This window comes from Megalops cyprinoides, chromosome 2, assembly GCF_013368585.1.
Source record: "Megalops cyprinoides isolate fMegCyp1 chromosome 2, fMegCyp1.pri, whole genome shotgun sequence".
Classification (NCBI taxonomy): domain Eukaryota; kingdom Metazoa; phylum Chordata; class Actinopteri; order Elopiformes; family Megalopidae; genus Megalops; species Megalops cyprinoides.
In genome coordinates, this window is record NC_050584.1 from 3,525,132 (window position 1) to 3,551,037 (window position 25,906).

At 40.1% G+C, this 25,906-nt stretch overlaps 2 protein-coding genes across 4 annotated transcripts in view; one reads left to right on the plus strand and one right to left on the minus strand.

Moving 5' to 3' along the window:
- Window positions 1–550: 550 nt before the first annotated feature.
- Window positions 551–3,016, minus strand: si:dkey-37o8.1 (uncharacterized protein LOC407641 homolog). The gene is made up of 7 exons (XM_036521347.1): window positions 2,873–3,016; window positions 2,593–2,772; window positions 2,124–2,420; window positions 1,825–1,975; window positions 1,374–1,630; window positions 956–1,190; window positions 551–666 (listed from the first exon to the last, which is right to left on the minus strand). The coding sequence occupies exons 1-7, from the start codon at window positions 3,014–3,016 to the stop codon at window positions 551–553; spliced, it is 1,380 nt and encodes a 459-aa protein (XP_036377240.1).
- A 1,283-nt stretch (window positions 3,017–4,299) lies between these two features.
- fam49bb (family with sequence similarity 49 member Bb) overlaps window positions 4,300–25,906 on the plus strand; it is a 70,969-nt gene continuing 49,362 nt past the window's right edge. For 2 of the 3 annotated variants that reach the window (XM_036521121.1, XM_036521124.1), the window contains exon 1: window positions 4,300–4,411. The gene's annotated coding sequence lies outside the window, so the exon portion shown is untranslated. Of the gene's footprint in view, window positions 4,412–12,188; window positions 12,330–25,906 lie in introns of those variants that run through there. The other variant, XM_036521122.1, reaches the window with a different exon arrangement.

Here is a 25,906-nt window from a genome sequence, read left to right on the forward strand (position 1 = left end):
CACAAATTAAGCCTTTTGCATTTAGCAGCAGGCACACATTTTGCCATGTACCTTTCCAAAAGGCAACAAGCAAAGACCCCAGATGTCAAATCCAGATAAATATATTCAAGTAACTGTCCGTGCAGAGTTGGCAAATTGTTACGATAACACCGATGCAAACCCAATCGGTGAAATGTGCTCATTCTAGCGCTACACCCGGTTTAATTTAGATGCCGTCACTGGTTCCTTTCATGTACCACAATTTGATGCAGAACTATTATAATGCATTAGTGTACACAAATACTAGTTCAGATGTGTGGTGTGGGTACATTGATCCACAGCATTTTAACACTAAAGTTTGGCTTTGCAAAGTACTTTATTCCATAAACCATCAGCACAACTAAGTCACTTTCCTCTGAGCATTAACCATTAGAACTCTTGAAAAGGTAAATTAAGACCCAATACCTAAAATAAGCAGTCCCCTAAATGCAGACTAGTAACAAAAGTTAGTTAATGCTCAACTTAAATCTTCCCTTTAGCCATTCTAGATGGCTCCATAACTAAAAGTAGTTCATTTTAAGATTGGGGCTTTCTGTGCAAGCCTCTTTGAGCTTTGGTCAATTTTCTCCACGGATTTGATGACACCAACCGCTACAGTCTGCTTCAGGTCCCTGGCAGCAAACCGACCTGAGGGAAGTATACAACAGCATGAATGCAGAATCAGCACATGGTACAAACTTCATATCCAAACCATTGAGACTTGTGCTGCATTCCCAACAAATGGGAATAGACACCAAGAATTGTAAAGGCAGAAATTACTGAGAGAAAAAGCTTGCATAAATATAGAATCCAAATAAAAGGTCAAGCTCTTGGAGCAAAGGGCTTTACTTACAGTGCCTTTGCTTTACACTGCATAAATCACACTTGAACATGATCAGTCCTCCCTCAGCCAAAGCAGTTAACACCCACAGCTCACCTAGAGGAGGGTAGTTGAAGAAGCTCTCTACACATAAGGGCTTATTGGGCACCAGTTTGACAGTAGCAGCATCACCAGACACCAGGGCCTGGGGCCAGTCCTCCAGCTTTTTGCCAGTCCGGCGGTCAATCTTTTCCTGTAGCTGAGCAAAGCGGCAAGTGATATGGGCGGTGTGGCAGTCCAACACTGGGGAGTAGCCAGCCTTGATCATGCCAGGGTGGTTCAGAATAATGACCTGCAGGAAAGAGTTTACATGCAAATGGACCAAGTAAGCCATACAGAAATGTAGAAACCGCTATAGGAACATTGTTGGTTCTAACCAACTTCAAAGATGAAAATGACAAATGGAGTGATGAGAAATCAGGCAGTAGTCCATGCTTCCTACTATTGAGAAACAGATGGCAAAGAGCATTTGTACCTGGGCAATAAAGCTGGCCACATCGGAGGGAGGGTCGTGCTGGGCATTCCCAGCCACATCTCCACGTCGTAGATTCTTCACAGCTACATTCTTTATGTTGAAACCAATGTTGTGTCCTGGCAGAGCTGTCTGGAGCCCCTGGTGGTGCATTTCGATGGACTTGACCTCAGCAGTCAGCTTAGCCGGGGAGAAGGTCAAGAGCATGCCAGGCTTCAGGACCCCAGTCTCAACTTTCCCCACAGGGACTGTCCCCACCCCTGCAGATGTTCATAAAGGCAGTGGGGAAGGGAATGGCTTCTGGCAGTTAGCGACACTAGTTGGGCAATTTTGACCAGACACTACAGCATGTGTGATCTTGTACTTATTAAATGCACACAAACAAATGCCTACATGTCCACAAGTCATTCCTGATGCAGTATCAGCCAAAAGGTTCCCTCAATTCTCCGCTAACCTCCGATCTTGTAGACATCCTGCAAGGGCAGTCGAAGGGGCTTGTTAACAGTGCGTACAGGGGGCGAAAGTGCGTCCAGGACTTCCAACAAGGTTTTACCACTTGCATTGCCTTCTTTTCTTTTGATTTTCCACCCTTTGAACCAGGGCATCTGTGGATGGGATGAACAAGGAATTCCTGTGCAATTAAAACTTTGCATGAAAAGTGCCACACACACACACACACACACACACACACACACACACAAACAGGCACTGTATCATGGGCATAGCTTAGTCATGAAAAAGGCTGATACTTACCTTTGGGGAAGCAGCTAGCATATTTTCACCACTCCATCCAGACGCAGGAACAAAGGGAACTGATGTGGGGTCGTAGCCAATTTTCTTAATGAACACTGTCACGTTACGGACCACCTCCTCAAAGCGCTTCTGGCTGTACGGTGGCTCCGTCACGTCCATTTTGTTGACACAGACCATGAGCTGCTTGACACCAAGAGTGTATGCCAGTAAAGCATGCTCTCTCGTCTGCCCATTTCTGGATATTCCAGCCTCAAACTCCCCCTTGGCTGCAGACACTATCAGGAGTGCAGCATCAGCCTGCAGACAGGTGAGAATCAGTTGTTTTCAGCACTGAAAGCATCAACCATTTGGATAATTACACATTTGTAATGTCCAAGTGCTTTTACATCCGGTTATCAAAATATCTACTTTTGAAAGATTAAAACAAGTTCAGCTGAAGGCACGCAGGAGATTCAATTCAACACCACACCTGGGATGTTCCAGTGATCATATTCTTTATGAAGTCACGATGTCCTGGTGCGTCAATGATGGTTATGGAGAACTTGTGGGTATTGAACTTCAGCAGTGATATATCGATCGTGATTCCACGCTCCCTCTCTGCTTTCAGTTTATCCAAAACCCAGGCATATTTGAAAGAACTCTTGCCTAGCTTGGGGGAAAAAAAAAAAAAAAACCAAAATGTAATGCAGTGAAATTAAAGTGTTACATTTATGAAAATATACATGGTCATTTCAGGAAAACACATTTACCTGTGATGCAGCCTTCTCAAATTTCTCAATGGTCCTTGGGTCCACACCGCCACATTTATAAAGAAGGTGACCTGTGGTTGTGGATTTGCCACTGTCAACATGGCCAATAATTACAACGTTTATGTGGATTCTGTCCTTGGGCATTTTTAAATTCCTAAGAGGAGTAACACAAGCAGAAAGTCCAGCGCTAGTGGTCTGGGGTTATGTCAAAGTATGTGTTTTAGCCTAATGTATGGTATATTGTTTTTGTCTTTTTAACAAATTTCAGAGTAGTTTTCCATATGAACGCTTAAGGAGGCAGGCCTACTTATGAAGTAGCGAATCAATTAATGGACCGCCTGTTAATTTGATTAAAGCCAGGTGGATCAATCAGCGCTGCACATGAAAACCATTCAAGCCAAATACTCATCGCAATGTCATAATTAAACCAATACATGTCCTCTACCGACGAACATGAATGACAATTAATTTGTTTAAATAGGCTACAATATAAGTGATCTGATTAGTTCATTGAAAATGATCGTAGCTGCGGAAAATAACGCATTCTTAGAAACACGTGCACTTTTCCCGGCCTGGAAATAAGACAAAAAAAAACCTAAAAACTTAAAAATACAAGTCAATAAATTGCTAAGGTTCCATTGACGGTTCCTTAATGGGCTAGTTTTAACTAGGACCTGCCTCTCGGTATCGGAACCACGATCCAAATATAATCATTATATATCAAGTATAAGCTTGATTCCGCGGTATCAGTTTAGAGAACGGCTCACAGATAGATAGCTGACGGCATTGGAAAGACGTTCTATTACATGGATTAGCACAAATAGGTCAGGCCGGGCCATTCAGAAGTTCGGACCCTTGTGATAACAAATTTTAGCAAAAGGTAACGAACACGTGATACTGTAAATGTTTCTTTGCAACAACAACAACAACAAAACAACAACAACAACAACAACAACAACAATAATAATAATAATAATAATAATAATAATAATAATAATAAAATATGCTGACGTGTAGATAGACTTTGTACAAAATGTTAAAGTTACTAATTTCTAGACATACGTTGGTGCTAACATTCAGCCAGCAATGTGTTGTCTACTGCATGAAACATGAAGCACAAATCCGATGTCACACATTTTTGGGTCATTGGGGCAATAGATTTATTTTTATAAATCTACACCAAAAAGCACGCCTGACTGTAATAAACACGGAGTGCGTATACGCAGAGAGCTAAGCAGCCACTTCTACATATTTGTGTCATTTAAATCCGTGTTAAAACTAGTCCTTTACTGATCGCGGATGTTATCGCCTTCGGTTCTCTTCATCAGGTCTATTCCTTTTATAGTTATCCCCTGCTGCTCTCGTAGAGCGCCGTGCCTGAACCTGTGTAACTAACACAATGACGTTTGGACTTGACCAACCCGGAAACTGCAGACAGCTGAAGAAGCATCACAGCAAGTCTCTCCGCTGTAAGCTAGCGTGGTGTCCATACAGCGACTTTCCATCACACTCTCGTCTCGGTCAAGATAGAACTCGAAGGTACAGCATATGTTCAGATTGTGTGTGTATGTTTTCTCGTGGTGGCTGTGTGCTTTATGTTTGTATTCGACTTACACCGAAATGTGAAAGATATAATTAGCTGTGCAAGCGAAATATGTGCATCATGCATTCGTACAGATTAGACTAACCTGTGGTAATGGTATTATTTCCTAGCAGCCGTGTCCCATGAGCTGAGCTAAAAAAGGTTGTTATATTCAAGTGGAAGTCGGATTTGAATTGCCACATGCATTGCTAGCATGCTCACAGTTTCTAAAACCTACCTAATTGTTTGAAAAAACACGCAGCATTCCCAGGTGCGCATTTTGGCGTTATAGCTAGCACGCTAATAGTGCTATACTTGTACTAGCCACTCCAAAACTGTAGTAACTATATTCGACAATATTTGTCATTTGAAGCGGCAACAGGCAATGGCTTCCCCCCTCATAAGCTTTGAAGAACATGTAAAGAACGATGACTGTAATGAATCTTGAATATTGTTACCTTTTAATTAATGTTGCATAATATTGGCGATGCACTGACGGGTTTTACTTTCCCCCCTCTTCCCCTCAATACCATGGCTGCGTAGTCGCGCCCATTCTATTGCCGAAACCGAGAGCCATGTAGCATTTACCTGGGGTGCCCTCAGACATTAGATTTATGTTGATCTTAACCTGTGGGTTTTATTGCCATATTTTCAGTGTTTACCAGCACTTAGGAGAGGTTGGTGGAAGATAACGGTTGAAAGACGCTAAGACAGATACTTCCTTTCATTCAAGGAACTCCCGTTTTCCTGTTGCTCTTGTCGCTTCCTCTTTTCTTTCGACACGGTATTTATTAAATTGTATACCATATAAAATGACAGTCAGAATAGCGGGAATGTTTGAATTTGTTGGAGCTGTGGCTATTTTAACATGAACAAGTGACACCGAAATGGAGATAAGTGTAATCACTTCATCTTTGGTATCAAGCGGGTGTGCAGTGTTTTGACAAGTTTGACTATTTATTTACATTTTAACACTAAAATACTTTATCAAGCCATTGTTATGATATGAACAGCACTATAGATGAACACGATAACATTCTAGAATATTATACTGTATTGATATAGAGAAGCTTTTGTGGGGAAAAAAGGGGAAAAACATGACTGAAGTAAAAGCACTACTTTCGAACGGAGACGCTGTGTTGCAACGTATTTAACTTAAAAGTAAAAGATTAAGGCAAAGTTTCAAATGCGGAATTGCCTCCGGGTAAACGGAAATAAATGTTTTTTTCAAGAGTAATAAAGAGGCCAACCCTGCAGAGCCGCTTAATCATCATGGAGCGGCAATTGATCGATTATGCCCTGTGCTACAGATCATTTTACAGAAGATGATTGTGAAGATGATTATAATGCAGTTCAGCATATTCCCCTTTCATGATCCAGTTTTGGTCATAAGTTCATTGTATTGTGAGGCTCATGGTTGTCCCGGTTTATTGTAAATGCCAGCACTGCTCATTTGGCTTGATTCCATCATGCTGAGGCTTTACTCATCTCAGACTTACTCTGTGCAAGTGAAACCAGCAGAAATGTCCATACAGTCCTTGTCAGTGTACTGCATATTTTTTGTTTTTAGGTCATAAATTTGGTGCTGGATGTAAGCATGCAAAATGTGCCAAGTGTTTGCACCTAGCAAGGATGCACATAGCTAATTGATTTGCACTTTGTTTCTCATAGGCCTTCACGCCTAGCTAGATTTTCAAGGGTAGAGGAAGTATGTATGTCTGCGCATGTCTGTGTGTGTATCTGTGTGTGCGGGGTTCCCAAGTGTGTGTGTGTGTGTGTGTGTGTGCGCATTTCACCTGTTGATAGGGGTTGAAATCTGACCTTATTCCGTTTCATACATATAGGCTGTACCATAGGCTGCTTACACACACACACACACACACTAGAACATACAGTGCATGTATAATGCATCCACTTATCTCTTGTGTGCACTACCCACACATATTTTTCACTTTCTCCCTAAGAGCACATAGACACAGGCACACAGGAAATGTAATTCTGGGCAGTACTCACAGCAAAGGAAATGCATGACCCATTATTGTCTATAAAGGAAAATATCCACCAGGAATTGCATCCTAGGAATATATTTTAATATGTACATGTCAATGTGTCAACACTGTTGGATTTATTAGTGAGGAATAATATCTGGGTGGGTTTTTGTTGTCCACTCCTACTCTGAAATAGACCCTCCATGGTTAGATAATGAAGCTGCTGAGAGAGAGAGATCTCTTTGAGTGATGCAGCTGCTGTGTTGCTCCTTTATTTTTCCACATAATGTGGAACTAATTTGTTTTGATCAGCAATGAGGATGGCTTGTGGCCATGAGATAAGTGGGAGGCTGCACGCTGAGGACATTGTGAGGGAGGTGCAACCTAGAGGTAGGGCCTCACTGAGGCAAGAAACTTAGACAATTCCAGTACGAGCACATAACTCTAATGCAGGTGTCTCCACCCTATGGGTAGGACCTCTGATCAGCATTGTTGTACTGAAGAGAGCTCACCCTTCCTATGAACAGTAGACAATACTAATGAGCCATGTTGTGTTTGTTTTTGTTTTGGTGTCCTTTCCTTAGATGGGGATAGTAAGGATGATGAAGATCATATATATTAAAAAAAAATTAAATACGGATAGCTAATATTGAAGAAATATTCAACAGACATACCCTAGCCCGGAAGAGTTAGAGATGCTTTACAGTTTCGAAAGGTGCCAACCTGTGGCATTTGAGGACAGACACTCATCCTGAATCGAACAAGAAGGTGAAGGTCATTGGTTGAGACATACTGGTTGGGTGCAGCAGGACAGTAGGTGTGATAGTCAGATTATGTGAAAAATAACACATTTCAGTATTATGAACTTCATATACATGTTATTTGCTTTATTAATGGATAGTATTGACAGAAATTATTTTCTAAACTCTTGTTGATAGATGTGCTTTGGAAAGGTGTGTTATATGTGCATTTTCTCTCAGCTGACCACCGCAGTTTTCATTTTTCATTAGAGCAGTTCAAGTAGGGTCTTATTCAAAGCAAGCATTGCATTGGTCCTGTATGTGTGGAGTGGTTCACACTGTTTATCAGCAGGCCCCAGCCATTCCCTGCGGGGGAAACTCATGTGTCCCATTGACTGTGCAAAATATGGGCTGCATCCGAATACTCAGTATTCACTAACTTCGGTTAAGAATGTACTACCCGACCGTTACTGTAGTACGTACTATTGAGTATGCGAGCGAGTAGTAAGGACACAATTCGGACCTTACTACTACTTCGGACAGGTTAAGATGGCGGACGTATGCCGCCATCTTAACCTGTATTTTGACCCGGATGTTTAAATGTTTACATGTTTTAAAAATCAGTCTGCTTTACTTAGCTGGTTGTCAACCTGAGGCAAAATGAAATGCTAACGTTATGTAACAAGCCAACGGATTTGTTAGCTTTACCGAGTTGGCTACACCGCCATCTTCTTTCTTTTTTCCCGGGGAGTTCTTCTTCGGTCATTCGGGCTCCAGCTGACTTATGGGATAGTGTAGTGTGGTACGTTTGCATACTTCAAAATTTCAACGGAAGTAGTAGGTCATCCAGGTACCGTTCAACTACTGTGAAATGCCTACTAAGTATTCGGACACCCTACGGATTGTGACGTACTGCTTTTTGCGTACTATATAGTATGGAAGTATGAGTATTCGGATGCAGCCATGGTGTGTTGTTTTGCAGTAGTAACAGGGCTACCACTTCCTATTCATCACTTCCTGTTTTAGCACTGAGCTTTGCAGACATGCATCAAGCTGAAAAGTGGAAAGGCTGCTGCTTCTCACTCAAAATGGAGAACGTGGCTTTGTTGCCTGTTTAATCTTCATTACTTTATTTGGAAATGTGGAAGTATTGTCAGAACAATTATTTTTCAGTTAACTTAACCCCAGACGGCCCGGTCATCACTGAAAGCTGATTTTAAAATTTAAAAATATAAAACTTATTTTGCAAGAATTTTAAAAATATCTGCGTACTGCATCTGAAATGCATCTAAATAAATGCTTTTGTGTTCATGCATTACAAAGTGGGTAGTTAAAAATAACTTAAAAAAACATAGTATATTCACAAATACAGTACTTGAAGACTATTTTAATGAATATTGTAATAGTAATGAATATTATAATACAATATTTGTATTAATATTAATAAATTAAACTAAATTAAAAATACTGTTATGTTCTAAAGCACCACCAGTGTAAAGAAAATTGGTGTGGTAGTTATTGTCAGCATCAGGCAATAAGAATCTTCCCTGCTTTGGTTGAATTAAAACAAGCTAGAGCATCATGCCAATCTCTAACACAACTTCCTATTTTCCCTGGGTGGTAGAGGCCAGGAATGAAATGCTGCATTTCTGAATCCAGTTTGATCTTTGACCTTGATCAAGACTTTTGGAAAGTAGCTTTCATGATTTGAAGTTGTGGAGGTAAGTAGAGTTAGTTTGGCATGAGATTAGATGTCTGTTTAAGATCATTTCTGCAGCATTTAAACTGAAGATGTGAAATGAATCAAATTTAAGTTCAGCTACTTTTATCATTGCTCCCAGTCGTCCTTGGTTTTAATGAATGATTTGTAATTGGGACATGAGCATAAGCCAGGAGTAATGTTTTGGAATTAGTCTGGGGCTTGGGTTTGTGCAAAGGTCTCAATAATGAAAGGCTGTGACTACTGTTGTGTCCTTGAGCAAAGTATTTCTCTGAAAAATGTGTGCATTAATAAGCATCAGAACTATGTGTGCTGTCTTTTATTGCCACAGGGTTGGTTCTTTTTCTTTGTTTTAGCTCATCATTGTTTTAGCTCATCTCTTAATTGTAATTATTTGGATAGGAAGTTACCTAATTTGTAATACAAGGTCCTCTAAATCTTGCGGGGTCATGGCTTTCAAGGACTGAAAGCACTCATTTGTGAGCAAAACGTATAACAATGGTGTATTGAATTGACTGTTTTCTCAGGTCATGGCTCACCTTTGCTGATTCGATCAGAAAGGATTTTTTCGCCATGTCCCTGTGGGGAGCAGGAGCATCTCTGCCTTCTCTCTGCTCCAAACATTGATGTGTATCAGTTAACCTGCACCTAGTCTTAGCCTCACTACACTTTTTGGGTACTGGTTTAGGATCAGAAATTGGGGCCTATTCAATGTAACGTTTGTTTTTTTTTTATTGGGTCACAGCAGTGGCTATGCTGGGATATGCCAGGTTAGCACTGTTCTCGCATTCACCTCTGTATTTGCTGTCCGTAGTCTTTATGAGTGAAAACCTAACATAAGTGACCTTTTCCATTCTGTCTCAATTGAAGCAAAACAAACATGCTTTGCCACCATGCACAGATGTGTGGCACAAACACAGGGCTAGCTTTCTTCTCACACACACACATGCTGTCAATAAAGGCGTAGTGCCCATTGCTGCATCAATAAAGCAGCTATTTTCATTAGGAAGGAAAAACACTATACTGGCTGAGCTCAGTCTGATGTTGCAGAGTCTGAAGTTGAAATGCATGCTGGAGTTTGCGTTTGTGTTTTAAAATCCTCTTGAGTCCCAGGGCTGCAGTTAAAAGGTTCATCACTTTGAAGGAGATTGATCCAGTTCACTTCCACCCCTGTAATGTTTTCAAACTTGGTAAGAGAAGCTCTCAGGGGGAGCAGGGCCAGGGACGGGGCTATGGAACATGCAATTGAGTCCTTTCCACTTTTGGCTTAGAGGAGTGTCTACAATCAGAGTGGTTTCTGTGCTATGTTGGGCACAATTTTCCACACTTCTAGGACCAGAGTGGTTCATGGGCTCAGTAGTTTTTCACTTTGTTAGCCCACAGTCATGCCCCAGTGCCTGTTATGTCATGATTCAGGTACTGCTGTGTTTTTTTAACAAGAGAGAGACAGACATTGCAATGTAATGCAAATGTTTCAGTGGAAGTATATTCTTGCCAGATGATTGGCTGTGCCACATGAAGGAAACATCATCAGGCATCCTTAGTTGGTGACAGAAACCACAGTTTGTAAGAACTTTCAGGCTGATTTTAATCAGAACTGATAGACACCTAGTTTCTTTTTGCACCTGTCATGCCTTTCCACTTAGCAAGTCAATTGCACTGTTGTTACAACAAGGCTGAGGTAGTGTTTAAATTGCTTGTTGGTAAAAATCCATGGCTGGGCAAAGGTAAATCCTAATGATCAGAGCAGAGGTTTTCAATGGTCGTGGAATTTACAGTCAAATCATTTGTTAAATCAAGTTCCTTATCTGTGTGTGCATGCCAAACAAGCTGACATCAGCATGGGTCTTTGAGAGGTGATGAAAAATTATTAATCATTTTGCCATCCACAGGTTATATATATGGATGTTATGTGGATTTCTAGGTCACATCTTAAATTGACAGACAGGCTGGCTGTTACGACAACATAATATTTATTGAAATGTGTGTTTGGATGCTAATTTGATATCACAGTGATGTACTTTGTATTATCATCCCACAGTTATGTATCTTGTAGATAATAAACTAACTGAGAACTAAATACTCATTTGAGATGTTATTGCTATGTGGAAAATTGGCTTTTTGCAACATAATTGTATTTCAAAGGAGTACATTTGCCACTGATGCAGTTACCAGCCACCACATGTGAGCTTTGCAACCCCAACTGCTGTCACCAGCCTTTAATTATTAAAGTGGATCTTCAAGAGCAGTCAGTTTCATCATCAAAGATCAGTTCACTGAGTGTAATGCAGGTGGGATCAGATTGCTTGGATGAGATTAAATGAAAGTGAGAGATCATATATACTGTGCACACACACATCTCTCTCCTTCCCTCCCTCTTTTTTTTTTTTTTTTTTTTTTGCTGTAACCCTGTTAAATTCCATAGCAAAGTCTCCTAGGAAAGAAAAGGTAGGAAGTTAAATTATCCTAGATTCCAAAATGTGTTTGCATTCTCCTTAGGGAAAAATTTGTTATGAATCTAGAAAGATGGGTGGGATGGATCAAAGAACAATATTCTATGCACCTTAAGCATGAGACAAAACTCTCAGCAGGTCATTTCAGATTGAAGCAAAAAGAAAACAGTATAACCAAGTGGATTAAAATCTGCACTGCTTAAATAACTTCATTTCCTGTACCCTTTTGATTATGCTAGTTGTTATTCAGGGAATGTGTTTCTGTTTGTTAGACAAGGTTCTTTGTACCCACACACAGACATCAAAGCAGTGTACATCAGCTGTCAGTCAACCAGGCAATAATCCTAAGAAGGCACTTAGCCCATCCAGAATTTCTGTATGCCTGACACTCGTTCTATGGCGTAGTTAACCTCAAAGTAATGTCGTGTGTCCCAAATAGATTTGCACATAGAATTAAGACGCACGTTTGAAAAGACCACTGCGACCACAGGAAATAATCATAATGATATTTTTCTCATTCATTTGATTGGTTGTGACTTAGGACATAAGTTTTGTTGAAAAAAACTGTCATTTTCACAGGCATAACAACATCGAAATAAATGGTCCGTAAAATGTTATTTGCATGGACCTTTGGTGTAGAAATTGCAGGGTTCAATGCGTAAAATATGTTAGTTCGGTTAACATTTAAATTGCGTTTATTTAACGGTTTAGCACTACAGGCGTATTATCTTAATTACGTGTACAAGTTAAGTACAGACAAAGCAGTGAACTCCGTACTCTCTAGGACCTAGGGAAGACGCGGTGAATGGTGCCGTAGGACGGAGCGGCGCTGTTGTTGAAGGTGGAAGTGCTGTATGTCTGTGCATTCACGCTGTTCGAGAAGGGAGACGTTTTTTCACGGCCGTTTGAAATATAAAGCGAGATATCAACGCTATGTAATCCAAGGATTTTCGTTACACGTGCATTTGTATCAGGTAAAAACAAAACGCTGTTGGAACGTCTTGATTTTGTTATGCGTCGACTTTTTTGTCAGGTTCGCTTGACTCTGCGGAACAGGAGACTGAAAAGGGCAATTGTAGCCAAGGGAGGTGCCTGAGGTCTCGGATACATGTGCTTAGAAATCCTTAAATTCCTTCTTGCTGTTTGTAGGTAGTTAGCTAGCTAACGCGTAATATCATGTAGGTTAGCCGTTGTAGCGGGTTGTTAACGTGCAAAGCCTATGAATGATTACCAAAATAAGTTGCCGGTTCCTTGGCGGACGTGCAACCATTGCATTGGTGGGTTATGAGGCTGCTAACTAGACACTCTGTTGCCAGCAGAGAAGAGTTGTTAAATTGCTGTTTACGACAACCTGTTTCTGCAATGGGATTCGAGTATGAATGGAATTCTGTTTTGTGTGCGGAAGACGGTAGGAACGGATTAGTAGCGTTAAGCTTTCTACAGTACCACCAGGCAAGATCTTTCTTTCAATTGCTTCATTACACGATGTGTCAAAAGTTCAGTGTGAATCGGCTTAATTGGTGTCAGCTGTCACAACGTGAACACTCCTCTGTGGAAGTTTTGATCGATTAAGCACGATAATGTACTTGTTGACATGCTTAGCGGTCGTCATTGCGGCACGTCAGCCAGCTTGAGTCAGGTTACCTTGTCTAAAAAATACAAGCGTCTGAACTATACAGAGGCTTGTACAATTGTGAAATCTGTTCGATCAGATCAGCGCAGGACTGTAATATTTTGGAGGCATTTAGGCTATATTTTAATCATTCTACTTCATGTAGAAACACGTATATTGCTAGGATTTATTTCCCTGACACAACTACTGACGAGCTGTTTCCACATCAGAGGGGGGCCTAGACCACAAAGACATGATTCTGTAGTTAGTGTTAATTGTTCTTTTTGGCACCATCATTTCCTCCACGGCAGAGGTCTAATGACTTGAACAGCTGAATGGTATGAGCATTACCACGATGACAAAAATGCAGCCTTCATCTCCTCCCTTCAGTAATGGCGCATATTCTAATTACCATCACTCACTACGAGCTTCCCCCTCCGCCCCTGCCACATTACCTGTTTGATATAACAAAGGAAGTTAACAACTTGGGACTTTACAATCACAGTGTGCTGCATTAACCAGTTAACATGGCTGAGTTTTGGTGGGGACATTAGCAGGAAAAGGGCAAGTTAAGAAAACAGAAATGGCATCAGTTAAATATGTGAAGAATATCTAAGAAAGTGATTTATTCCAATACACAGGCAGATGGCTTTTGAGTCAGGCTTCAGTAGTTCTTACAGGTTGGGTGGAATGTTAGCTGTCAAATCAGTCATTAATTTAACCCAGTGTGTGACTGCAGTAGTTCATTTGTTTTCCAGCTCTGGGGCATGATGTTGTCTGGGTGTGGGGATCTATGATAGGAAAGAACTTGACATCATAGTTGGAGAACTGTAACTTGGGAGGCAGACAGTAGGGTTCACTGGAATGCTGTGGCCCCTAATTTTGAGAAAATATCACTGTGACTGCTTTCTGTGAGTTTTATTGGGATGAAACCGATTCTGTGTAGTGCCTTGCACTGTATAATCTGCAGTCTGGCATACATAGCATTCTAAAATTCACTGTTGATACCTTCTGACAACTTGTCACACATTGATTGCTAGCTGTACTGCGAACGATATTACTAACTAGGCAGGTCTGATGCACTCAAAGCACTATAGCACCAGTGTTTGTTTGTTTTTGCAGGACACATTGCCTCTTCATGCTACTCATGCATTGAATCAGTACAGGCACACATGTGAAAACAGACATCTTGTAACTTGCATTGTCTTTTTTTTTGAAGAGCCAGGAAGTTTTCTTTACAAGTACTGTTTCTCTTGGGTGTAATGAGACTTTTCCAGAATTGCTTCACTTCACGCTGACCATTTCCAGCAGGGGCAGCTCACTCTCTTGATTTATGTGTGCGCACCACTCTCATAGTGTGTTACAGAAGTAATTGTTCATGTGTATTTTTTTTTACCTGTCTTCCAGTGCTCTTTCACTTCAGATCAGGTTCAACAGAGCAGATTGTGAATAAGCTAAACACCTCACTCACATTTTAGCCAGGAGTCTGCACTACATGTCAAAACAAGAAGGGTCAAACTGGCCTTCTTACTACTTACACAAGATTAAGTGTGTTTATTGTATGCTCACATGAAATCTGTAAATGACTGTAAATGTTAATTTAATGAGAAAAATTTACTTTTGTGTTTGTCTGCATTGTTAAAGTTAGATGGGGTCTATACTGGCACTTGTGATGTGATGCTGCTGCTTATGAAACAACAGTGTACCAATGCTTTGTGGGAATGTGTGTGAAGCACATGTAAACCTTTGAAACTCGGTGTAGATATGTTTAAAATGTGCCGTATGCCTTGAATTAAAGAGCTTTCTTGCATAACTTGCTGTCTGTGTTGAGAGATTACAGAAGCTCATAGACAATGACCTGGAGTGGATGTGTGTGCGTGGGCATGCATGTGCGTGTGTGCATTTGTATGCTTGTATGCGTCTATGTGCTGTCCTCAGTGGCGGTTTACAGCACTCTTTGGCTCATTCTCACATCCTGTCACAGTGATTTTGTGAGCCCAGTGACGCAGAGTAACAGAGCAAGACGACACAGGCCCCTCCCCTTTGTAACTCTCCTTTGCCATCCTGTCAGCAACCTTCACAGAGTCATAAGAAGTAGTTCTTTCATTGACAGTGAGCTCCTAGCAATAGCCATACATACGCTGTAACATCATCATCAAGTGTCATTGGACCCTGCGGCCAAGCTCTGGGCATTAAATAAAGCCCACACAAACACATAAGCACTTTGTGTGGGCTTAATCTAGAGACTGATGTAGCAGCATAAAAAAGAGACTGATGTGAATATGGAGTTTGACAGACTGATGCAGTTGTTCAAGTTGGTGTACAGAGATGAGAGTAGCAGTTAATACTGCACACTTAATGCCACAATTCATAGAAATATATTTACTAAAAGTAATTGTTGCTGTTTCAGCAAAAAGATTTTTAAATTTTAATTCAAGGACAAAGAATATTTTGCAGCCTGAGCTCTTTACAGCTACCAAGTAACACCTTTCACTTTTAAAGCCAGACTCCCTTCAAATGTAAAAATTGACTCAAACATATTTAATGATGCGTGGTCAGGGTGTTTGGCCTAATCAGGGTAAAATACTTTTATGCTTTCAATACCTGTGCAGCAGGTTGGTCTGAGCCAGTCATTTTGGTGTCACATCATTGTATTTTATGTCGGCCTTCTTAGGAAGCCTGTTCTCAGTGGTGTTGCTAAGACTCTCCCCTGCTTGGTTGTTAGGAAACCTCATGTATGCAAAGCACTGTTAAGATGTTTGTTGCAACTCATTTTTCACATCCGCTCTATTTGAGAACATTACCAGCTGTACAAAACATCAATTAACTAAAATGTTCCCACTCAGCATTAGCAAGAACTCTTGACAGCAAAGTCTGCAACTTGCTGTTGTCATTTAAGCAACCTAATGCACATCCATCACAGCAGACTCAAGGAAAACTTACTGGTCTGTAAGCCAATCAAACAGGGTGCAGGATCAGTGGGGATCAGGGAGAGACACCAGTGTATTTGTATTGCTCACTTTCCATTTGAAATGAAGCAAGTAATTTCTCTTTTTTTGTCCTGCTCACACTTTGTTTGAATTTTGAATTTAAGATCTCCCCAGCATCTCTTAAATTCATGGGATCCCTGTTGTTTGACTTCTTTAAGCTTACATATGAGAAGTGCACTGGTAAAAGTCAAATGTTGCAGTTGCATCTTCATCTCTCAGGTCTTTGCAGTCACACAGTAGTGATCCAGTATTGATGAGTCTACCATATGTTCACAACAGATATTCCTAGCAGTTGCCCTTCCATAGAGCAAGCAGTGCAACACACTTGGTGCTTTGTGGTGTACTCAGATTCTCATAACCCATGCTGTCAATAAGACAACTTGGAAAAGGGATATAAAAAAGTGTGCTTGTTTAAGTGCACTAAGTTATAACTTTCCAGTAAGGTCAGTGCTGTTTTGTCCTGGCATTTTCTTTTAAAGAGAAGGCACAGTGGGAAGTACCTATTTCAGTTTTAGGGTATTAAAAAGAGGGATGCAGGCTCTGACACAGCCCAAAACATCTTTCACTCTGCCACTGTTTTGTGTTGCTGCACCTGATTTTGGTGACTTTGCGCATTTTACCTGCAATGTTAGCACATTTTCTGATCTTGGAGCTCTGTGAGCTGTTAGGTTTGGGCTTATTGATCCCAAATCTTACTGAATCTAGCAAAAAGCAACTATTCGCTTCATCTCTTGCTCTGTTCTCTGTTATGAGTTTTCTGTTTTCATGTAAGGCAGTCCAGACTTTTATTATGTGTGTAATCCCCATTTCAGTTAACTGAAATGAAAAAATGCTTTTGAAAATTCAAGGTTTGCTGACTGTTTCTTTCCTTAGCATTCCACTCCCTCTTTGACTGATACCTAAAATGTAATAATGAAAGCATTTCATGTCATCAGAAATTATTGCCAAAGTGATCTCACACTGCTCCGGAAGCAGAGAAGGCAATGGGAAATAAGACAACCCGCGATCGCCTAGTTCCTGCTTTGGGACTCGAACAGAGGGCGTAACTTTTGTGTTTGAACACTTACACAATGACACTGGACAGCGAAAAACGTTTTCTGTAACTTTATTGTGTCTCTGCTCATTCAAAATAAATATTGCGGCTCCAGGGGAGTGAGACCATTTTTAAATTACGCAGCATCTATTTATTTATTTATATATAACTATATGGGTATCGGCATCAGCAATCGGCCAAAATGAGTTTGAAAATATTGGCGTATCAAATATCGGCAAAAATCCAAGATCGTGCACCCCTAGTTTATTGCATTCCAACTAACACATATCTAGCTAAAAAAATCGCAATATTCCAAAAATTGTTGTGTTTTCAGCCTGTGTTTACAGTGGTATTGATTTCCAAATCATGTCGAACAACAAATGTAGTACTCATCATGCACATGCACATCTTGTGGTACTACATGTTAACTTTCTTGTCAGTTCAGGTACAGTTTTGAGTCCATTCACTTGTGTGGTTGGTGTTCTGCATTGAATGTCTTCTCTTAATTGATTGATCATAATTTCTTAAATTGGGGGTTTGTTGAAGTGGCTGAGGCTTGTAAAGACTGCAAAGGGGTGTTGTGGAATAATGCCCATAGCTTTAGTCAAGGGAGGTATCTTCAGTGACCTTCAGTGCCTACATAATATTTCTGTATGGCAATCACTCTTAACACCATGGTAATATACACTACTGACAAGCAGGTCTAAGGCCTGAGGAATACTGGCATTCAGATATATCTTTACTAATAAATCATTTTCCAATTAGAAAGCACAAGTCCTATATTAGGTCAGACAGTGTTTCCTTCTATGAATTTCCTTGTTGGAAATTATCATCTATTTAGTCTTGGCAAGAGCTTTGGCCTTAATCTAGTGCACGAATATGCACCGTAGTTAGTTTCAGTTTCAGGTGTACATAAAATGCCCTAAGGACAGCACTTTACAACACAGTAAAAGTAGGGTGGAGCCTCAACTCCTTCACATTAATACACGGGGTGTTGCTTTGTTTTTTTCTGTTGCCATTGCTACAGTGCTGGCTGTGCTGCACATACCGCTGGGAGTGGTTTTAAGGAGAAAATAATTTCTTCATTAAATGGAGACTACATGTACCTAATACAGTGAGAGGACAGCCTTGTCAGAGATTGTTAAAAACACAATTAGTAATAGCAGTTGATGTCTTAACACTTTCCCCAAACTTATGTAACATTCCTCCCTACTATATTGCTAAGTTTAGTTGTAAGTTTAGTTGGTTACTGATATGCATACTAAATTACAAGGAACTAGTTCTATGCCTAATATACAGTTAGGTCCATAAGTATTTGGACAGTGACACAATTTTCATGATTTTGGCTCTGTACCCCACCTCAGTGGATTTGCAATGAAGCAATCAAGATGTGATTGAAGTGCAGGCTTTCAGCTTTTATTCAAGGAGTTTAACAAAAATATAAACTGTTAAGAATTACAGCAATTTGTATACATAGTCCCCCCCCCATTTTGAGGGGTTCAAAAGTAATTGGACAATTGACTGAGAAGCTGTTTTTTGGCCTGCTGTTCTGTGTCACTGTCCAAATACTTATGGACCTAACTGTATAGCTGCTTCCTGTCACAAGAATGTCAACACACACACAAAACACATACTTTTTAGAATAAATGTTAAAAGCCACAAAACAGATTTCGGGGAGATATCCATGTGCATTCAGAAAAGTGGTCTGTGAGCTTTTTACATTAAAAATGTGCACCATCTCTTTAAATGCAGCATTTCTGGTCTTCTGCATGTAGTCAGCTGTGTTATTGTGCTAATTCACTACCGCTTTTTCAGTTTAGATTTTCTCACATAAAGTCTGTCTGTCTGCATTCACAATTTGCCTTAACTTGAGCAAAGGTGAGAATTTTATCATATTGTTGATAGAAAAAGAAATCTTTATCCACTGGCTAGCAAGCTACAGTAACTAAGCAAACAACACTATGTTTGGTAGCTAGCACAGAAAGTTGGCTGGTTTGTACCCAGAGTTGTGGGTAGCTTTCACACCAAGTTCACTCACCATGGATTTGTGCAACAGTTTATTTTTTGCTACTCTGTTCACTTTAATTTAGACTAGGGAAGATGCAACTGAACTTGAACTCCTTTACAAACAGATTCAGTTCCAAATGATCTGAATTCGCCTGGTTACAGTGGACAGTGTAGGTCCAGTTGCATCTAGGTGTTTAAAGTCCCTTCAGATAAAATTAAATATGCTCCTGTTTTGATCATCCCCTCTAACTACCTAGGTATGGTAACGTTACAATTCGGTAGACTTGAGTATTTTAAATGACTTAAAACAAGGTTGGGTAGTGGGCTAGTTACAGATTAACCATGTAAGTTGTTTTTGTACCTAGCTAGCTATTCAGTTAGCTTTATAAAAAGCTGTCTAGCCAGGGTATCAGTACTACCTATTTGATTGGGTGCGGTTTAGCTAGCCTCAAGGGCAGTAGGTTTGATGTCAACATTGATAGGGACACAACAACCAAGGGCACATCGGAATTATCTAATATGACTTCACTTTAAAGATAATGCGAATGAATTTGCTCAAATATTGGTAGGGACAATTCTGTCCTCCCAAAATATTGGTAGGGACATGTCCCTACTGTCCATATGCAAACCTCCGCCCTTGGCTAGCCTTATAAAAAGCAAATGTATCAAGTCAGATTGAAGCAGCTACAGTGACTCTACCATGCAGCAGTCTTCTGGTTGGTGAATGCTCGCTGATAGGTCTGTGTATTTTTTGAGTCATTGTGCCAGGACAGTTGTTCTTGATGCAATGTATAAGACAGGCTTTTCTGGTTTTGTATTATTTTTAGGCATCAAACTGACAGCAGATTGACAGTCCAGCATCTACTATATTCAAATTCTCCCCATGCAGTGCTTTTTGTGTTTGAAATATACTAATGCATAATAAAGGTGATCATTACAGCTATGACAATTAATGTATCGCGGCTCCGTTAGCAGAGACGGCGATCGCATAGTTCCTATTTTGGGACTCGGAACAGAGGGCGTAATGGTTTCGACCGACCCGTAGTTAAGTTTGTCACCCTGGCAGGATGCTAGCTGTAGCGATGCCATGCTTCTCTCTGCTTCCAGTGCTTCCATTTTTAAATACCGCGGCTCCGTAAGCAGTGATGGCGATGAGTGTATAGGATGGGTTAAAATGCAGAGGACAAATTTCGTTTCAATGAATGCGAGTACTGAGAAATGACAATAAATAAATATAAATCTTATAAATAAATCTCAAATCTTAAATTTGTTGGAGCTAGTTGGCCTATGCTGTTTCTGTGCTTCGGAGCCTATTATGAGAATTTATGTAGGTCTATAATTTACCCATGATAAGAAATTGTCACAAGCTGTTATGTCACAAAAAGTGCATGGATAGGACCTCGTTCAACCACATCCCTCAGAATAACAAACATGCATAAAACACACCAAAGCCGTCGGAAAACAGCTGAAAGCTTAAAACCGAAAGACACGTGTTGCAGCGCTATGCCGTCCATCTCTGCTGAGAACGGAGAAACGTCTGGCTAAGTCCCTCCAGAATCATGCTTGGCCAGATCCCCCCCACCCCCAGGGCGAAGCTTCGAATATTTGCTGTTGATTACTCCCGAAGCTCCGGAGCCCAAAAAATGGCATTCGGGACAGCCCTAGAATTTAGGTACCATAATGTTGTTTAAGAAACAATGAAATCATTTCAGTTTAGTTTTTTTTTCTTAAACAAATGAAGAGATTTTCAATATAGATACCCACTACTTTTAAGGTAAGGAATGATGGATTAAATAAGATTTTCATGAAAAGTTTCTTGTGAGAGACAGCTCGTTACTATTTTCAGCTGTAACTGACCTCTTACAGAGAAAGAGCAGTAATAAAATATTATTGTCTGGTTGCTACATTATTAGTTCAGCATGTTCAGAAGGCTTGACTAAATAGATGTACTGAGCTTGTGGGAGTTACTCAATGCAAAAAACCCTTCAAATGAAAATTACCAAAAGTCATCGACCATAAAATAAATCACAGTTGCTTCATAACTATTTTTTAATACCAGTCATTTCAGTTGTAAAGAAAACGAAGGAAACACATGCAGTCACAGATTGCAGACTTGCAGATTACAGGTAGTGAAACACGCAGTGCAATGTGCAGTCACTGCACACTTTAAGGATTCCACCCTCATTGTTTAATTTGATTAGAAGCTAAATTAAAAAATGAGGGCAGAAAAGAGCAAAGACACAGCTTGCTGTCTCATGCTATCAGAAAAAGGCTTTGTTTACTTCTCCCCTCAAGAGAGTAGATGATGCAAAACCTTGTGAGGAAACTGAAATCACTGCAGTAAGAAGTAGTGGTCATTAAGGAAAATTCCTGTTTAAGTCACTCCTTGTCTTTAAAGTTTTCCAGCAGTTTTTATTGTTACACCCATTACGGAAGTCATAGGAACACAAGCCCACATTCACTGTGGTCATTGTGAACTTGCTCAAAACATAGCCTTGAGTAAGTAAATAAAATATTACCAGCTGACATAAAGTGAGTTAGCTACTGTGTTTTTTGAGAAATTGTTACAGAGCTAAGATGGATGATCTTTTTCTTCCTGTTTAAGACAGAGATGGAAATAAAGGATATGACCCCCTTCAAACAAGACATTAAACATGATTACCATGCGTGTGTAAATTCAAGAGGAACAGAAATCAGTGATGACAATGAGGAGAATTATCATGCTGCTTGTAGAAAGTGACACCACCACCCCCATGGTCCCTTCAGAAAACTGTAAACAATTGACGGCAGTGATATTTAGATGGGCCAACTGGATTAGGTTTGTTTGGCCATTGTTAGGCAGACACAGAATAGAAAATGTCTGTGACTCTCATTTTTAATTTCAGTTTGCAGGTTTTATGAAATGTGTTTCTCTGTGATATTTATGATTTTAATTGTAATTATGATGAACAATTTGATGTATTTAACATAAGACTGTGTCAAAAGGTTTTGAGGTCGACAGAGATTAATCATTTTTTTCTAAGACTGCCATTAGTATGTATAATTAAAATATTAAGAAGTAGAAATCAATTTAATTTGTTGCGGCAAGGAAACCAAGGAAACCCAAGGGTTTGGGAATTGTTTTTGCTGACTGGTTCAGTTTTGAAATTGCCACACTCATTGTTCTATGAACTTATACAGTCTCATTGTATCAGCTGCAGATTTCACAAATCATTACAGAACAGTAACAGCTGCCATTGAAACATGTTCCAGCACCTCAGGAGTACCAGCTATATGATAAGCTATATGAACGACTTAAGCACATCATTCAGTGTCTGAATGATACAAAACTGTTGCTTCTCTCATTTAGGAATGATCTTGATGATTGTCTTTGCCCTGCGCCAACAGAAAAGTCATGTTTGTTTTTTTTTTCATGGATACATTTGAACATTAGACCAATGCATCCATATTCCAGTGGAAAATAAATATACTTGTATCTCTCCTCATTGTTCATTTTACCCCTACCTTTAGCAGGGAGATGGAAACATGCAAATGATTTTTGCATAAAGACATCCATGTGAGGGCTATAAATAACTTTTCATTGCATTGAAGATAAAAGCCAGAGCAGAACTTCCTGGAGAAACACTGCACTCATACCTTTCAGTGGTGTGGCAGTCCAAATACACCACCGGGTTAGAGGAAACATTTCCCCCAAATTGCCAGAATGTTCATTTGTCAGTGTGAATTTTTTTTTAGCCTGCAGTTTCACAAATAACTACACCCCCTGAAATACTTATATGAATATGACTAGAGATTGGTGTGGAATGAAACACTATATAGAATAAATGACAGAATAACACCAAAGATTAGAGGAGACTGAGGTGAGAGTGAGAAGCTTTTAGGGATACCTTGGTATGCTCAGAGATCTAACCTGCAGCTCTGCACAATTTTACTTCAGGGTGTTAATCCACCGGGCAGTCAGTCTCCTCTGCTAACATGAGGGAGGGTGAATTTGTCAGGTGAAGGGGAAGTTGTCAATTAAAAAGTAAAATCGTAGACCATACAGTACATACATTACATTCCATGCATTTAGCAGACACTCTTTGCCAGAGCCACTTCAAGCACAGTAGAACATAAGTGTATCCATTCAAGTTAAATGAGCAAAAGTGTCAGACCAGGCTAACAACACTTACAGACAGAGCTTAACAGAGCTTAACACTATTTGAGCCCGACCACAAGTTAACACAAGTTAGACTGAGGGAAGCCAAGTATACTATGATGCAACAGTCCCTAAAACACAGAATCCAAAATACATGACAACACTACAACTAAAATAAATATCAAATACTAGAGATATCAGGTGTTAGGGGGTGGGGACTGAAGTGCAATCTGAAGAGGTGGGTCTTCACTCTGCGCCGGAAGATGGTCAGTGATTGTGTTGTCCTGACCTCCGTTGTGGAGTTCATTCCACCACTGAGGGACCAGCACAGACAGGGATCATGTCTGAGAGGAGCGACCCTGTCGGGATGGGACAGTTAGTTGCCCTGAAGATGCAGAGTGCAGCAATCTTGACAGAACATAGGGTGTAAAGACTGATTGTAGACTTGGGGCTGTCCCATTCACTGTCCTTTGCGTGTCCCCCACAGTAAGGGGAAGTATAAACAGTTTAATTAAAACCGGAATAGCCTGTCTCTAAATTGTTTGGCATTTGCAGAGGAGAGCCACAGCTTCCCTTTTCAGAATGTTGTGTTAGGGGTAGGATGGTTTAGTGTAAGACTAATTTGAACAGATTCTCACTGTTAAATATAGAGGGTGTTCCTTTCAGTCTTTCTTCCTTCAGTAAGGTCTATACACAAGTTGGCAGCCCAGTTATCTGTGTGTGCTTAACAGGTAGTAGACGCCCTTTTTATTGTCTGCATGTCTGTGGCCTAAAATAATAGCCTTCAGAATATTAAGAACAGGGCACCTTCCAGGAGTCCAGAATAAGAATGTGTTTGATAGTTTTGACTGTGTGCTGTGTTTTCTGTGAGGCACTTTTTATATTAACTGGACTAACTTTCCAAATGACTGAAGTCTATGAAGTCCTGCGGTTTCACTTTAGCCAAAGTTGCAGAGGGTCATACCAACAGATGGCTGTTTTGTCTAGCCCTGTTTTGGGTCAGTTGTCCAATGATTTTTGCTTTTTGTCAGTAATCTGATTTGATGATTGTGCAAGATCATTTGTAAACATTGTAAATGGTTGTGGTGAGAGCTTGAAATGTCATGTTCATGGTAGGCCTGCATGATATGAGGAAAATCTGCAATGTACGATAACATTGTGCAATATTGCGATGACGATATGACTTGCGATAAATAAATGTTGAAGTGTGCATATTAGCTATACAGTTCCTATGTCTTTCTGCTTTAATAGGTACACTGCTAACATAGACCCCAAACATTGAATAACCTATGCCCACAGAATAAAGAAATTAAATAAATTATTTTGAACATGCTTTTATTGAACGAATTGCACATGAATACCCAACCAATTAAACAGAACATTTAAATAAGACATTATAACTCTAAGAAATGAAAGTTTAATTTCCCCTGCCGTCTTTAAAATATTTTCTTCTAAACTGGAGGTGCCCAAAGTCTTTCCTATGAAAGGCCAAAAATAAATGTTGATGTTATGTGAAATTACATTACATTAAAATGTATTATATTTTATAGAAAATTAACATTCTAAATCTAAAATAAAATTTCAAAATAATGAAAACACTACTCTTAAATTTGTTTAACCGTAATTTTATTAATTTGCAGAGATGATTGTCAAAAACATAAAACATCCATATGCTTCTTTTTAGGAGCATAAACAAATTTAAAAGGAAAGACACGTTTCTGACAAAGTGCATGCAACTCAAGGTGCTTTAGAGGATTAAGTTGAAAACGGCTGTATTGTCCACCTTTTGTAATGAAGAGTGGAAATTTGACTTCAGCTTGAAAAATGGACAACTAGCCTTGCTATACAAGTAGGACATATTCGTAATGATTAGTGACTTCATTTGAATTGCATTTCAGTTTCCAATACATCGGCTTACAGTGTATGTTGTCCCACATACTAAATGTCTGCTAGATGAATAAATGAAAATGTAAAATAACAAGCCTCTAGCCAAACGGTGTCTGCCTGTCGTTCAGTTCACGGAAGCTGTCAGTTAAGGTTCAAGGAGGTTGTGTGGGTGTGATTGCATTGAAAGTGACCAATCATAAGAGCGCCAGCGACTCCCTTGGTTTCCGCCCCCAAATTGTCAAAAGTCAGGTTGATTCGCGCGAGCAGAGTTAACCTGCACAAGCACGTATGCCCTCCTGTGTTCGCAACTTTTGAAAAAAATCTGACGCCATAGTGCCCTGAACATAACTTCGGATCCAGTCGAAAGGCTGATCACCTAGTGCGCACTTTTCCGATAGCATAATTTGGATTGCCTATTAAACTCATGAAGTGTGTGTGTGTGTGGTGTGTGTGTGTGTGTGTGTGTGTGTGGACATACTGCCAGCCGCTGTTCAGGATCAATTGGGTCGCGGAAATTGGTGGTCTTCTTTTTAATGTGTGGTTCCAGCGTAGCAGCGTATCAAACTGGACCATTGACATCCTGAAATGGACCTGGAAACGATCGGGATAATTTCGCAGCGCCTTTATCAGCAGATGAAACTCTCCTTCCTCTTGACGCATTCTCAGGATTAGTTGGACCCAATCCATTGGTTGGATTTTTTTTTCTACTTTGAAGAAGTGAAAGGACCACAAAATCATCCTCACTGCTTGAGGACTCCATTTTGTCTTGTACTGCAAATTTTCGCAACGAATGGAATAATGAAACGCATCTGTGCATTACGATTTTTGTCGGATGACGGATTAAAAAAACTCGAAATACGAAAAACACAGATTTGGTGTGCAAA

Excerpts from the sequence above, each read along its gene's own strand:
- si:dkey-37o8.1 (XM_036521347.1), bottom strand. The coding sequence starts at position 3,016 with ATGCCCAAGGACAGAATCCACATAAACGTTGTAATTATTGGCCATGTT. Across the intron at positions 1,976-2,123 it reads TGCTAGCTGCTTCCCCAAAG|ATGCCCTGGTTCAAAGGGTG; the intron begins GTAAGTATCAGC and ends TCCCATCCACAG. Across the intron at positions 1,631-1,824 it reads GGATGTCTACAAGATCGGAG|GGGTGGGGACAGTCCCTGTG; the intron begins GTTAGCGGAGAA and ends GAACATCTGCAG.